The 16853-nt window shown below is 38.4% G+C and overlaps 1 protein-coding gene across 1 annotated transcript in view; it reads right to left on the bottom strand.

Annotated features, from left to right (window-relative positions):
• Window positions 1–452: 452 nt before the first annotated feature.
• The window catches only part of LOC118740111, a 66156-nt gene continuing 49755 nt past the window's right edge, over window positions 453–16853 (bottom strand). Inside the window, exon 5 of the mRNA XM_036471605.1 lies at window positions 453–656. Within this exon, the coding sequence (XP_036327498.1) occupies window positions 453–656 (204 nt within the window). The remainder of the gene's footprint in view (window positions 657–16853) is intronic.

The raw sequence follows: 16853 nt of genomic DNA, 5'->3' as shown, positions 1-16853 counted from the left end.
TATCCTGTTTTGATTTCCATAGATCGATTACATACAGAGGTAGGCAAAATCTTAAATACGTTAAAAAAGTAAAAAAGAAAATATGTCACATTTCGTTCAATTTCGGACCACCCTAATATACATAAAAATGGCAATATAAATGACCAACTTCAACACTGGCAAGGCTACGTCCAACAGAAGGATACCAGGGCCAAATTGACCATTGCGGACACATATTTTCCATGATTAATTGCTTCCGATGCGAACCGTCTGTTCTGTGTGCGACGCCACAGCGCCAAAGGATTTTTTCACATCGCCCAACGAAAAATGGTGGCTATGAAAGTTTGAGGGGAGCACATCGCATACAATTGCAAAGTGCGAAACGAAAAGTAACATCCTGCAAGGGCAACACAGCGCACAAAAATCGCAACATTCGCAGAAAAAGGATATTGACTGTTCGGCGCGCGAAGATATCACGGCACAGATAGTAGCAAAATACAGCGCGCAACTTCTGGCGGCAGTGTGGGAAAGCATTGTAGCAACAGCTGGCAGGATGCTGATTTGCGTTGCGATTTCTGGTTTGATTTTTGCTTTGGACTTTTACGCGAGGCAGAGCGCGCCGCTTTAATTTTGCAACGCGCATATGGCAGCACCGTTGCCAGATATTGATCGCAAATCTTTGTTGAAAAAAAAACATGTAGAGGCCTGTCGAAAAAAATCTCACTCAGCATAATAAAATAAATTGCATATGCAACTGCTACTTGCTGTACGCTTTTGATATACCTGCCACTGTGCGGACGTTTATTTGTGGCTTTATGACCTTGCCGCCTTGCCGCAACTATGTGCGTGCCTGTGTGCTTCACGCTATCTATCTATCTACTGTTTGTGTTGAGTATATAGCGCGCAGCTAAACGCGCCTTAACATCGCCTCTTAATGCGTGTGTACACCTTATCGGCGACGGCATCTTGTCGAATGGCGCATAAATCCACATTGAGTAGCCATAGCAAATGTAGCAACACTGACAGCGCTCACTATGCGCACTGCCTGGGCTGCGCGCGCTTTCAACTAATCGAATCAGTTGCAATCGCATTGCTTAAGCATGCCGCGCAACGTCGTACCGCACCGCGCCATACCTTTGCTTATCGCAAGGCCTGGAAACATATCGCTTTGGATCGACACAGAAATTGAATTCAATCGAATGGGATATCTATCTTGCTGCTGAATGGTATAAATTACATAAATTGCATTTCCATGTCGTGCCACTGTCGGACAGCACAGCACAGCGCGGCGTTTTGAGCTTTACCTACTACCACCGCTGCCATGGCCTCTTGATGGATCATCGTTGCCACTGCTGCTGCTGCTGCCACCGCGTGTGTAATATTTAAAATAACAACGCAATGCACTTTCCAGACCAATTCAAAATCACTAAATTATTTGTTAGTGTTATATAACTTTGTTGTACTGCATTTATTTTGTTGTTGTTGTTGTTGTTGTCGCTGTTCTGTTTTGCTATTAGTGTTGCGGTTTATTTATGCAGCCACTGACCAGTGGCAGGCAACCTGTGTACGGTAAGCGTTTTGTTTTACCCACATACCACCGCCGACCACCATGGCGCCGGCCGCGCTCGACACTCAAGCCCTCACCACAACTTAATGGGTAACGCCCGCATCCGCGCCGCCGCATTGCGCGCGAATGTGAAAGCAAAGTGGTTGCGTGAGTGTGTGTGTGTGTGTGTGTGTGCCTCTTTGCTGAAAGCCTTCTCCACTTGATAAACAAACATTTGCTCTGCTTGATATATGGGCACGCATACATACTTATGTATGTATGTATGAGAGTGTAAATGCTTATATCCACTTGCTATTTGTTTACTAAACCTCTTGCTATTAAAGCGCATCGAAGGTGCACTATATGTTTAACATTAGCGCTTGGTATCTAAAGATGCGTTCGTGTGTATTTGCTCAGCATCAATTCAATTCGATTTGCGCTAAATTAATCATAGTTCTGGGCTGTGGGCGTGGCAAACGTTAATTCAAGGTTAATTAAAATGCTCCGCTAGAGGCGCCACCAATTCATGTTATATAACTTTCCATACATTTCAAATGCCATATATGTAGCAAATAGTAAGTACTATTTGAAAGTCATTCGGTTCACATTATCTTCATTGAGTCAGTGTTGCCAGAAGAATACGGGGATGATAGATAACATTTTTTAAGTTTGGTTCACCATAGTTATAACAGTTAAATAAGTGTATTATCGTCAAGCAAAATCCATGAATTCATGAATCGTGAATATCAATGAGAACAATCTGTATAATCCTAACTGCTGGCTTGCGTGAAAAACTCACATGCCTAAGTCATATCCAAAGCGACAACTATTCTACGAAAAAAAGTTTACACTAGGCCTTTAGGTTGTGATAGGTTATCTTGGGTGTCCTTATACAGAAGCGTAAAAGGTACAATTAGGCCATAATGAGCCCATTGTACTGCCATATTAGAGAGTCCTCCTGTCTTAGTCCTAAAACCAATCCGTAGCTCTGATGAGACGCCCAAAGTCATAGATACTGGCTGAATCCAGTTCAGCCAGACATTCAAATGCATCGTGGAGGAACGAGCGTTGATGAGCCCTCGCCAATGCATGGCAGTGGTATATCTCCTACCCTTTCGATTTCCTCCACATCACGCCAGCTATGAAAATACTTATTTGACTCTATAGCCATTATAATAGCGTGGGTTCCCATCAAGTAGTGTCCGATGTCGGAACAGTGCACTGCAGGGCTCGCCGGGTTGTGTTACGAGGAAAAGTAAACAGCTGAGCACATAATATGACACAGCGAATACCTTACTAGGGCTAAGCTTCTCTTCCTCGGATCATCGTACCCAGAAGCGCATGGTTTTGGTATCCTAGATTTTTCGTAACCACTCTGTAACTCAGCCCCAAGTATGTTTTTGATGTCGTTTTGCAGGCTTTACTATTTTTATACCCGAGCGCACTTGTCCACAAGGGTATATTAATTTTGTTCACATAACGGTTGTTTGTAACAGCCAAAATGAATCGAGATAGATATAGACAAACGTATACATAAATGCTCAGAATGAATAGAGAAGTCGATTAAGCCATGCCTGTCTGTCCTCCGTCTGTCCGTCCGTCCGTGTACACGATAACTCGAGCAAAAATAGAGATATCTCGACGAGATTTGGTATGTAGGTTTCTATTTATCCAAGGTAGGTTGGTATTGAAAATAGGCGAAATAGGATTGTAACCACGCTCACTTACCATATAACGGAAATTTTCAGAAATACGAAAACTGCGATATTTTAGTAACTACTGCAGATTATTCACTCAAAATTGATACTTATAATAAATTTTATACGAATAATAAGAATATTATAAATTTTTGGAAAATAAACGTAGCCACGCCCACTTATGGTTACATGTGTATATCTTAGTAACCGCTGCACCAATTTCCTCCAAACATAGCACAGTTGTTGGCCTTGGTACAGCATACTAACTGGCCGAAAATTAAAAAAATCAGACAATAACCACGCCCACATCTCATATAACGGTAATTTAGAGAAATACAAAATCTTCGATAAATCAGTTAATATTAAAGCTAATTTATTCAAGATTGATGCTTGCAACAATTCTTTACCAAGAAATACGTTTATGGTAAAATTTTGGAAAATGGGCGTGGCATCGCCCACCTATGATCACATATATGTATATCGGTAACCGTTCTACCAATTAGTACCAAACTCGGTATTTTTATTGTGCTTGCCACATAAAAGCAAAAACTTGAAAATTATTGAAATCTGACTAAAATTACGCCCACATTTTATAACGGTAAATTTCAGAAATGCTTGAAACTACAACCCGGCTTACCACGTAGCGGTATCTTTCGGAACATATATTTATTATATATTTAATACTTGCGCCGGGTATTTAATGTTCGGCTCCGCCCGAACTTAGACTTTCTTACTTGTTATATTTTACTATGTGGGACCGCTATAGGGAACTGAAGAAGGAAGCAAGACGTATTTGCCGCAACAAGAAGAGATGCATTAGACTCTTTGCAGATCTATGTATATAGAATGCGTCAATTTCGGCTTACAATTATCCTTTATTTGTAAGTAGTAGATGATTCAAATGTGTGAGTGCTATTTTTATGGAGGCTTTGATGTTGAAAAAGCTTTGATTCTTAATGAAAAGGCAATGTGTTTATGTATGAGACAGAACTATTAATTTGCAGTTATATAAAAATGTATTTTAATTTGTGTCAAAAAAAACCATTCAATAGTCTTCTCCCTCAAAATATTTGGCGCAAAAAATATTTCTGATTTTTTTAAAACTCACTTTAGCCTGCCTCAACAACAACATAATTAAATTTAGGAATACAATAATTAGCATTTAAATGAAAAACTCATCTCATATATCGTATTATGGTGAGTAACTACGACTGTCTTACTGTTTTTCCTGATTCTACGAGTAAGTAAGTGAACATATAAAATTCCACTCGACTACCTGAGCTGTCAAATTAGAGACCTCAGTGCTTGTATCGTACATTTCGCTCATGCCTTTTCTACTCAATCGTATGAATGTGTGCATACCTGACCACCACAGAGTAATTTCCAAAAACAAAAGTCGCTATAACATTAAAAATCAGTTTCACCTGCATCCTTTTGCACCACTACACAGGCACGTCGATACTTTATACGAGTACAGTTCTACACAGCAGGCAGCAAGCGCTGGAGGAGGGGATCGCCGCGGAGCGGTACAATGGCAAGTATTTGTGATTAGCATTTGAATGCGTTAGCTGCAAGGTGCATTCTCGCTTTTGCCTTTGTCTTTGTCTCTGAGTGTGTGTCTCTGCGGCGGGACCTGGCCCAAATTGCTGTGGTCGATTCGACAGCCATCCGAGGTAATTCCCTTAGCCGCGACGGTAAGCCAAATCGATCGGAAAACCAAACCAAACGAAACTCAGAGCTCAACCGAACCTAACCAAGAAATCAGCAGCGTTCATCAGTGCTCATTATTATCATTTGCTGCCATCGGTTTTTTTCGACTTTTGTTGTTGCAGTAATTTCGTTATGTTCATGTACTCTTTGCTGTTTTTTCTGCTGCTGCTTCTTCTTCATCTTCGACTTCTTGGTGGCTGATATTATTGGTTTTTGGTTAGCAGTTTTTGCTGTTGCGCTGCTGCGCTGCTGCATTTACCCAGCGGCGTCACCTTTTTTTCGGTGTGTGTACCTGCCTGCCTGTCTGTCTGGCTGTCCGCAAATGCAGCTGGAAATTTTTGAATTTCAATTTTAATTCTTTTCTTTTTTCCTTGCAGCTTCAACTGATTATGGCTGTTATTATGCTTTTTATTGTTAGTGTTGTTTTTGTGCATATACACATTCCTATTGCTGTTATTGTTTTTATTGTCGTTGTATTGTATGTCATTTGCTTGCGCGCATTGTTTTTTCTGTTTGGCTGTTGTGGCTGGTGTGCTCCTGCCGGCTTTGTCTCCTTCAGTTTTTTCGTATCTTCTGTCATTGCTGACTGCCATCGATCGATCCATCATCAATCAAATCAGCGTTGTCTCATCAGCGAGGGCATGTCTAGCAAAGAGAGATTGAAGATTTTGTGACTGTGGCATGAAGTTGATTTTAATTCGATGCGAAGTTAAGCAGACGGCGCGCGAGGGTGAAGGCGGTTAAATAGGCATTTTGTATGTTAATAACGCATTTAGGGCTGGGTAATCGATTATCTCTACTAGCAAGGTGTATGCAAATAACGATGCAGATAGCTGCAGGAAATGTTGGGAATATGAAAAGCGTTGCATATTAGTCAGCTTTTGATTTAATTAAAATTTGAATTTATTCAAACGTGATTATGCATTTATTTGGGGTAGACATTGCTGCGAGGGTATTATGCAAAATACGGAAGTAATTGATAGCGAGAGTTGATTTTATTAGACAGCAGCAGCGTCTTAGAATGTCTGAATATGAAACTAATCATGTGAACGTTTGGGAGTAAAAACAATTGGCAGAAAAAAAAACGTAAACCCTTTAAGGAGACCATCATGGAGTTCGTGTCCTTTCTTCTGGTTGAAATACTTTGGCTGCCTTTACAATTAACCCAAAATATCTGCCACTGGCATCGGGTAACCAATACTTCTAAGCCTTCAAAATCAGTCTGCCCCATTCATCCGTCGGTTATTGATTAACTAATTATCTAAAATGGTTTTGCCTAAATCAGATAATATTTCCATTGTTTTAGTGATGCTCACAAGTTCAATCAAGGGTTGGGCAAGGAAACAGGCTGCTAGTATAATTGGTGGCAGGGGACAAATAAAGAGAAGGGCAGTGAGAAGTCTGTACAAGTAGAAGCTTAGCCTTTAATTATGGATATTTTTTCGTAACACTATCCAAAATATTAAGGGGTTAAATGAAAACATTTAATGTTGAAATAATAATTTTTTGTTGAAGGGAACCAAAAAATATTATCAAAATTACCACACATTGCATTTTCAGTCTTCTTCGATATGAGCTCGAAGGTCTGTGAGACTCCATATACACAGTAACAGGTTAAGCTTTTACTGCTTTTGGTCATGATTACGTAAGTTTGTGGTAACTGTCCTCATCGAGGTTCCGAACGGAGTCACACCTTAACCTAAGGGGCAGTTGTGATGCCACCTAATTGTCTGAAAGTTCACAATGACTAGAAAAAGAATCAGTTTGTTCGCCTAATAGTTGGCAGATTTTCGGCGAACTTAGGTCCGACAGACAGTCGAAAAAGTGCTAATGGATACACTGCCGCCTAGTCTAGCCAAACTTCGGCATTGGAGAAAGGACGTGCTCGATGCGCTCGATTTCTTTATCATGTTCACTATTAACAGCCGGAATTGGGTAAGTAAGTAACTATTAACAAGCTGAGTACTAAGCCATTGCCAAATTTTTCAAAAACCTGGATCCAATTTCGCTTCGATCAGTATTCCTACCAAATGACAGTCAAACTTGGATCCAGTAATAAATCATATCATTACCACTAAGGTATGTATTTTAAGTTCCCCCATTTTACTCCTTAGTATTGTCGTGCCATCATAAGGCACCTTGCGGCTGTTAGAAGCGTGTTCCGAGCTGGTTATCACTCTATGCCAAACAAACTGGTGCTATATGTTTTGAACCAAACAAAAGCGGCCAGCTTCGCCACAAGTGCTGTCTGCTAGCAAATTTCAGAACTAAATATACTGTGTCCTTGCCCAAAACTCCAAACATTTTCAAATTTGACCGCCGATTGTCGCTGATATTAGCTTCCAACACTTGTGTGTTTTCCTACATCCAGTTGACCAAATGATCATCATGCACTTTCTAGAGAATATAGTTGGGCCCATAAAAGAGAGCTTAGTTGAATAAATAGCCGTTTACTTTCAAGCGCATAGGTCATTAAAATCATCGGTAAAAGATTCCGGAAACACTCACTGGTAATTAAGGGAATATCGGGATTCTAAACTAAAACTATTTTGAGTGGATAACAACGCCCGGTGCATCCTTGCTTGACTCTTCTGGACGTCGATATCTGATTTCAAAATACTGATCCCTTCTATTCGCATAATTCCATCCGTTAGGTTCATTATAGCAAAGAGGAACGACATTACCGAGGCCACGACTTATCTGCGTATTTATGGCATTAAGAGCAACACCACCCATGTGTATTACTGCAGTGCAAAGTTGGGTAAATTGTGCGCTCAGAACTTATCACAAAAGCTCGCACAGCCCTAGTGCTCTTATGAAACTAAGCAGTTTCGAGGGGTAGAGAGCGTGAATATGCGTAACCTCCACGATGTAGGGAGACAGAGGTGGCGCAATCAGCAGTACCGCTACTTTGTTCTTGGCGAATTTGACAGAATCAGTTGTTCGTGTGACGTCATTTTAGCAAACTGTTTGTATGTATGCAGAGATGTTTATATGCATGTAAATATGGCGACCTCCATGGTTTGACGGTTAACACTCTTTCTCTCCCCAATCTCCAATTACTCTTTCCTATTCGTTGCTATCTTGACGTCATCACCCGCAGGAATGCGCAATCTTATATTCTATCATTCTTGCGTAACCTCTGATCACAACCCTCACCGGTGAGTTAGTCTTCACCTCGCAACCGCATCGCACTCTAAAATTAGAAGTATTGGTGTTTCTGCAGTCATTTCGCAGTAACGACAGGAGTCATATGCACAATCTTAGGTTTGTCGTTTGGAGGCTGAATAGTTCCCTAAATGTCTTGGGGTTGTAAATTCCTAGACGTTCTTTGCCAGCCTTAGTTCAGAATTGTTCTCCTAATGTGCTCAACTGAGGTAACTGTAGTCTGCTCTTAACTCTTCCCTGAAGGAATAGAGCCCCACAGCGAGGAAGGTCGGGCAGCTGGTGCTCATCTTTCTAGTCTGTAAGCCTCTATCCAAAATACCTTAAGGCCGTATATTCCTCCAAGTCCGATGACAGCATGAAAATCTCCGCCATTGAAAATAAGAAGCTGCCTAGTTTTTGGCAATTTTCAGAGGCTTCTGTGGGTCTTTACGTGACTCGAAAAGGAACTAAGGCTTTATTTAAACTTAAGCCAGAGATGAAGTTACAGATCCTTACGTCAAGTCTGCGATTCCTCAGTTGAGTCCCACGGCAAGGACATGGCTAGCAAAACAGTTTCCTTTGGCAATTTTTACTTCTGTTGGAGTAAGAGGAATGATAAGGGTTCAATATAGACGACGCCAGGTCACTAAGTAAATAACTATTTGTAAATATTTGGTTCACACATTTGCTAGCACTTGACTCAGCTGCGATTTGTCGTTGTCACACAAAGGAGAAGGACCTACAGTCTATTACGCCGCCTCCGAATGGCAAATGTTTTTAAAGAGCGTTAATGTCTATATCAGTATTAGGGTGATTGACTAAGTTTTAAAAAAGCTAAACTAAGACAAAACGTGTATTTTTGACTGATTTTTAATTGTTTTATTTTTGATCTAAAAAAAAAAACTTACAGTAAAGCTATGTAAAATAAACCCGGTTTATAAGGTTTTATTTTAATTTCAAGATCGAAAACCGTTTTCGGAAAAAAGCAAATGAACGAACACTCTAATAAGAATATACTTTTTATATATTTAGTGCTCGACATTGCTTTGTCGGATGCTGTAATGGTCTTCCTGCCAACATGATTCGCTAGTCATACTTTCACAGAAGTTGCGACCCTTTATGTTAAGTTGAAAATTTTTACGACTTTAGGATATTTCGACGTTGTGAATAATTGCAGTATTCGTCATTGCATGGCTCAAAATTTGTTCATTACTGCATAAATATTCAACTTTCGATTCATTCTAAACTGTCATGTTTAAATCATTATACCCATATTTTTATAACTTTCCGCTAATTTAATTCATGTCATCAATAAGCATTCAATCGCTGTCACAGTTCGTTGCTCGTACAAGCGCAAAGAATCACAGAAATTCATGTTAATTACGCGCCTGTCAAAAACTAAGTCAAAACTTCTACACAAAGCACTTTTCCTATTGCAAACAAAATTTTTTGTTCCATAAAGGCATTAGAAACAGCAATGTAGAAAGTAGAAAATAGGAAATATATATTTTCAGCCAATTTTTCTTAAGCAAAGTATCTTTACAAATTCGCAAAAGTTCCCATGCACTAAGGCGAAACTTTTAATTTTTGCTCCTTCCGCGTCCTGTCATTTGCATCGAAAGAATGCATGCGCGGAGATATATAAAATGGTAAGAAATTAAGGAAAATTTTTGCAAAGCAGTCGGTAATATTAAACGGAAAAGTGGAAAAAAGTGAGCAGCGAAGCTCTGCCACTATGCCGCTATGTGATATTTAAAGTATTCGCCAAGCAAAACTTTCGAACGGAACTTTAAATACCGCGTGCACACTCTCTGCACCGTTTTAACTACTTGCTAGCCAAGCGCATTCTTCTTCTGCTACTTGCTACGGAAATTCGCTTTGATAACAAGCTAAATTCTTGGCTTGAAAGCAATGAAAAAAGTTTTTGCTTTTGGTACAGTTTTGCATTGCTTGCTGGCGGTTAGCAACGCCAGCGGTCTTAGCTCATTAATCAGCCAACGGCCTCTGATGACGATGACAGCGGCGACAGCAACTACAACAATAAAAACAGCAGCCGCAGCAGTGGCAATATATATTTGAAAATGCCAAGCAACAACAGTAACAACAGCAGCGGCATCCAAATTCAAATCCAATGAAGTCCAACAAATCAACGAGTAATTTGCTCATTGAACTATGATCGATCCGCTGCAGCAGCACCAACTTTTCAGCAGTGAAGCGATTGAAGCGCAACGCAGGCGGACAGCTATTCAGCTGAAAGTTCTGAGTCAAAGAAAAGCCAACATCAACGCCACAAAAGTTTGTTACTTGCAACTTGTAAAGCGCAACTTCGGCTACGACTGCTGCTGTTTTTGCTAACAGCGCTACTGCTCTAGCAACGCCTCCGCAATCACTCCAATTTTCAAAAGTTTTACAAAACTTTTATGATATATTTAATGAATTCTTAGCAACGCGGCAGGTGGTTGGTTGGTAGCTGATGTTTGCTGCAGGCTGCAAGCTGCTGTTAAGCTCAACTTCTCATGCTTACAAAGGGCAGAACACAACTCCTTGCTTGCATGTTGGCGACATTAACGCTTACTGCAGCTAATTCATTGCTGCGAATCGTTTTGGTGTTAAGCGTAAAAAAAATATGACTTTTGAGGTGTGAGTAGCCCATATTTCAACACATTATGCTAGCTGACATGTGCATAATTTTTGCGATTAGCTTCAATGGGTATTAATGCATACTTTTGGTTAGTTTCAGGAGCTAATGTAGAAAAAGGTTTTCGAATAGAGACGTTGGTCAATTGATTAGCACATTGGAGTAACGTTAATTTATCCGGCACATATAAAGGCTTTAAAAGGTATTCGTTTGGGGATATACCTGCCGGATTCGTGTTACCTCTAAACAACTGGTGATTTTAATGGAAGAAATGCACTCGCATACGTACGACATCCTATCGAGTTATGGACGATTCTAGAAATGGAATGGAGGCCTTATTGGAGTGACTTACGGAATTTAATTTTCAGTGCCCTCTTCTCACAAATATGTACTAAGGAGAAGACAATGAAAAGGCAACATTTTTCAAAAAAAAAATTAAAATTGGTTTGCAATCTCTTGAATTACTGAACGGTAAAAGCAGAATAGCAGTACGTTGACATTTCGTGGACGGCAAAAAAGCCACAGATCTCTCGGAGTTTTGCCATAAATGGGTGGCCCGAATTTAATGGCTTAAACGGACGACTTTGCGATCAACAATGACGATGAAAAAAAATACTATAAAGGGGCAATGAAATAAATGTTTAGGCGGCATCTAACGCCTAGCACCTAAATGCATACTACATCCTGGATAAACTCGCACAAAAATCCCAGTACAAATATGTGCACAGCTGCATGTGCAATAATTTCATACAAGATATTTTTGCATACAAATGCACTTCTCAAGTGTCACTTACCCAAACTTATTAAAGTAATAAGATGATGGCAAATCAGTCTAGATTGGCACATCCCCAATAAACTCTTCCGGATTTTATAAGGGGACTCCGCATGACTTAAAATCATGCAGAGCTGGTAACTGTACTTGACGAGAAAAAAAATTTGGGGAAACCCCCAACCGTTTATACGGCTGCAGGTCGCCGGTATTTGTATAACTAGGAGATTTCCGTAACATTTCAAGCGTAGCTGGTAACAAAGTTAATGTTAGGGCCTAGTCTAATCTAACCTAGGGCTACACTAGAGCTCCTCTATGTTCCGCATTTTGGATTGGTTTTGTGAATCATATGATCAACAAACCTATCAATCTTTTTAACAGTGCATCGCGATTAGAATCTTGGCAATCTAAGGGACCATATCTGGTCCAACTGGGAGTATTGCTTATCAGACAGGTTATGGCGCTATTTCTCTTCGTCGAGGTGCTTGAAAATCTCGTCTACTTCAATATTTTCTCGAAGTCGCTACGACTTGTCGTCATCATATATACATATATACATATATAGGTATAGGTATGTACATATAATGCTAGTGAGAGCTCCCATGTAGACGGGCTGCTCTGGTCAAGAGTTCACTCGGTGGTCTCAGAGGCTCATTTTGATATCCAAGAGAGAATTTCGGTTAATATTTATAAGGTCTTCTAAAGAAGAAAGAAAAAGATGACGTAATTATTTTTGGATAAGTCCGTAAAGGTCATAGATATCTTTATCGAAAATTCAGCTGCTGACAGCGCCATCAGACTGCGTGCCCTGCGGCTCTGGAAGGAAAGACCGTTCGGGCACGGTTCCATCCGAGACGCAATACCGTCTGAAATTAAAGCGCTGCCCACTGACTATATACTGTTGTTGTTGTTGTTGTAGCAGCATACAAATTCCGCAAAGACTTTTTGGGGAGTGTTGCTGGAGTGACAGTCCTTGGCCAGATATAAATCTATGTCGTTCTGGTTACGTAGACCCGACTGTCGTGGGAGCGACTATATCCTGTCGAAGACCTTGGTTCACCATAAACTCCGCACGAAATTCCCAAGCCGCAGGGACTGGAATCAGGAACATTTCGGGTTCTTGCAAAGCTTAGCTGTCTTTACGGATGGGTCAAAGATGGAGTGCGGGGCTGGTGCTGGGGCTTTCATTTAGCAATATAACCTAAAATTATCCTTCCGCCTACCAGACTATGCAAGCGTTTTGCAGGCCGAAACATTTGCTATTAAGGAGGCAGTAAGGTACATCAAAGAGAACGTACCCGCGAGAATGCAAGTGAACATCCTCTCGGATAGCCAAGCGGCAATTCAGCGGCAAAAAATTTATTTCAGCTAATTCAATTTAAATTAATCACAAATTTTCAAATATATTTTTTTATTTGCTTTTAATAATCAAAAATGTATAACTAAAAATAGCTAATTTGCGCGAAAATCTGCAAAATTCTAATTGAAAATTCACAATAATTGTTATTGTTTTCATATCCTGTTTTTCGTATATTTTTTATTTTTTCTCTCGAAAAAGGCGATTACAAAAATAGCTACAGCTAATGTTTGCATTTGTGCAAATAGCTGTTGGTTGTGATTTTAAAACACATATGCACACACACATTGGAGATACATACTACGCTAATAAAAACAACAATGTCACGCTGGGGTTTATATAGTATGTATGTATGTATATATAGACGTATGTATTCCCAAGGTACATAGGTTTTTTTTTTTGTTTTGCTGTGCGAACAAATGCAACCGAAACCAATGTAATCCACAATTAAATTTTATTTTAATGCAATTTTCAACAATTTACAATAACAAAAAAAAGACATATAGCAAACGAAATGTATACATATGTAAGTATAACCTAATGAATAAATGAACAGTAGCTGAGCAGCTGTATATCCGCTTTTATTGTTTTGGAATTTTTGGGTGGCTTTTCTAACAGAACAAGAAGCAGTGATATCCTGATACCACATGCCTTTGTGTTTGTATGTATGTGTGAAACTGTTGTTATTTGTACATACATATTTATAGGTAAAAGAAAATTCGATTTGCTAATGGCGCAAGTCTCGCTTTGAAAATGGCTTTGAGCAAAAACACGAAGACTTGTCACAGCCATCAGGAAGTAGACGCGCTTGTTATACATTGTTGCGCCACACATTTCCTTATACATACATATATGTATATGTGTGTACATTAGGGTGGACCAAAAACGTAAAGTCGGAATTTTAATACTCTCAACCCTTAGGATTGTTCTTTACCGAAAAAATAGACCCCTTTTTTTATTTTAAAATCAAAAAATATTTAGAGGTCGCTCAAAGCGCTCTAAGTTTTCCATGTATTTTGTATGGTAAAAAACATTTTTCGTAGAAATGGTATAGAATTCTTGAAAATCAATATTTTTCGATAGGGAAACTATGTTTCCCTTCAGGAGAATACCCATAATTAGACCCAATTGTTTATGGAACCATTTTTTAATATAAACTATTTTTGAGGTCCCAAAAAAGCTAATAGGAGGACCCAAAAAAATTGTCAAAACAGCACAGGGACATATTTTTTGTATGATAAAATAATCCTAGGGGGTGATAGCATAAAATTCCGATTTCACTTTTATTTGGACTACCCTAATACATATATGTAGGCACATAGATACACATCGACCAAATGTACACATGTGAGTACCCTAAAGGACTGCTTAGCCTCTGCCAATAGCCTCTAAATATTAGGGCTTAACAAACAATTTTCATTTGTTCACGTGTAAAATTTCTTTGCAATTTGCCGAAAAATCACTGTAACAAAAATACGCCAAACAAAAGACGAACCAAAAAAACATAGAGAGACATGAAAATTGTTATTGAATGAAAAGAAGGAAACTAAGGAAAAATAAGCATAACATGCATACTACATACCAATAACAATACAATACACAATACTGCATAACCGAATTGGAAGCGTTAAAATGTGCTGTAGAAGCTGCTTTGGCGACAAGGAAAAGCAGCAACAAACCGGATGTGTCGGAAGAATGTCTTAGCCATTGTAATAGCATTACAGCGATAAAGTGGCAAAAATAGAGGAGGGAATGCGGCAAATACATACTACGTATGAGACACTGACACTGCAAAGCCAATAAAAAATAAATAACCCACAAAGAAAAATACGGAAAATAACATTCGTTAAAAAGAAAGAAAAAAGAAAGGCCAAAGAAGAACATTAAAAATAAACACAAAAAGGTTGACACAAATTTGTAATCCTTACTTAGGGTTTATGTTTATGTCACTGTCAGGACATCGAAGTTGACATCGATTACATCACAGACGCAATGGTAACTGTTATAGGAGCACAGAAGAGCAGCAAAAAAAAAACAAAAACCCCAGAAGCAAATATGCAGCTTATACAATTTGTGCGCAACAGTGGCAACAAAATCCAATGCGCAACATAGACAAATAAGCAAACAAACAGCCACGCAACCAAAAGCGTCAGAAAGGAACAGATCAATAGCAAGCGATAGCAGTGGGCTAAAGGGTGTAGCGCGGGGAAAAGGGCGGTCTTATTCACATCTAGTGCCATAGTACTGAATGACAATTGCAATCCACGGATAACTTGGTTAAGCAAAATAGAGGTTGACTTTGCTGGGTTACGTTTTTTTTTTTCGTTTATAACTTCCATCTCTTCTGTGTTTCTTCTAACTTACGCCTTGCTATTTGCGATATTGTTGCGAAAATGTAAATGAAAGTGCATTTGCAAAACCGAAAATAAAAAAAAGAATATATAGGAAATAACCAAATCTACCGCGGATATACAGTGCTTGACAGGCAAATATAGACACTCTCCAGGTTATTTTAATTTTTCAGGAATTGGCCAAAAGATTTACGCAAACAAGTAATTTTTAGCAAAAAAAAAACCGACTTCAACTCTAATATAAAAAAAAAATATATATATATATATCTCATGATCCGCTGATCGGATCTTAACGAGATTAGTATGGGACCACCTCTGAGATACTACCTTTCCAATGCAAAAGGAATTATCGAAATCGGTTGACGTGGTCCAAAGTTATGCGGTAACATACATACAAAAAAAAAAAAAATATTCCGACGAACTGATAACCTCCTCCTTTTTTGGAAGTCGGTTAAAAATTAAAAAAACGAAATGGATTTGGCTGCTTCGCGCGCCTGATATTCGGATTCACATTATGCTTTGAAATGTAAGAAAAAGGAAATAAACTATTTCATCCGAAATAACAGATTTGATTTGAAATTTTTTTTATTGATTTGGGTGTACATTAAATACATATAAATTTTTGGATAAAAAATTATTTCAACTTAAATGGCCTTCTCAGTAAAAGAAACCCACCTTTCTTAGCAGTTCTTTACTTAAATAAGTTTTTTAAATAATATTTCCTGCTGGCAACTCTTTTAAAAAAGTTAAAAATAAAGGAATATACTTTTTTAATTCATATCAATATTCTATATTTTATTTTATTTAGCTTAAACAGAATAAATTTAATTTGATTTTCAAAACAACATACTTCCGAAATAACGTTTTCTTAAACACCTTTCGTATATCATCATGTTGTAATATTTTATTGGACTCAATAATTAAATTGAATTTTCATTTTACTCAGATCGCAACCCTATTCAATATTTTGAAATAAAACTTTCTTAAGCATCTTCCGTTTGGCACCCATGTTGTATACTTTGATTAATTGAATTTCAGTTCATCTTAAAAATTTTCGAATTAAAGCTTTCTCAAATTTGTTCATTTGATATCAATATTTCTTTTAACGCGTTCAATTAAACTTGGCTTTTGAACAGGTGGCAACTCTCTTTAAACAGATTTTTGAAATAAAGCTTTCTTAAACAGCTTCCGTTTGATATCCATATTGTAATATGTGTGTAAGTATGTATTTCAGTAGTTTACTCTCTCTCTCCCACTCTCGTTTATTGTAATACTTCATTAATAAAAGTATACTTGGCTTTTAAACATGTGGTAACCCTCTTCAAAATAAATTTCGAAAAAAAGCTTTCTTAAATCTATTTATTTCTACATCCATATGGTAATATTTATTAATTTATCTTATTGATCAAAATAAATTCGACATTCAAGTAGGTGGCAGCCTCTTTTCACAATATTGTTCAAATAAGGTCTTTCATTAGCCGCCCTTTTCAAAACTGTTTTCGTAATAAAATCGTTCCTTTGACATCCAAGTCTATACCATTAAGGCTGCGTTTCTCCCAACTCAGTTAAGCGGGAATTAACCTTAATTTAATTTTTTATGTAATTCTCATTTAAATTATTTTCAGATTCAATAAGCTCTTTAAGTGAGTAAAAAGTGGT

Source organism: Rhagoletis pomonella, unplaced genomic scaffold, assembly GCF_013731165.1.
Source record: "Rhagoletis pomonella isolate Grant_MI unplaced genomic scaffold, Rhpom_1.0 Rhpom_scaffold_00005, whole genome shotgun sequence".
NCBI lineage: Eukaryota > Metazoa > Arthropoda > Insecta > Diptera > Tephritidae > Rhagoletis > Rhagoletis pomonella.
The sequence above is the reverse complement of the archived record's forward strand: the minus strand, read 5'-3'. Positions and strand labels throughout refer to the sequence as shown.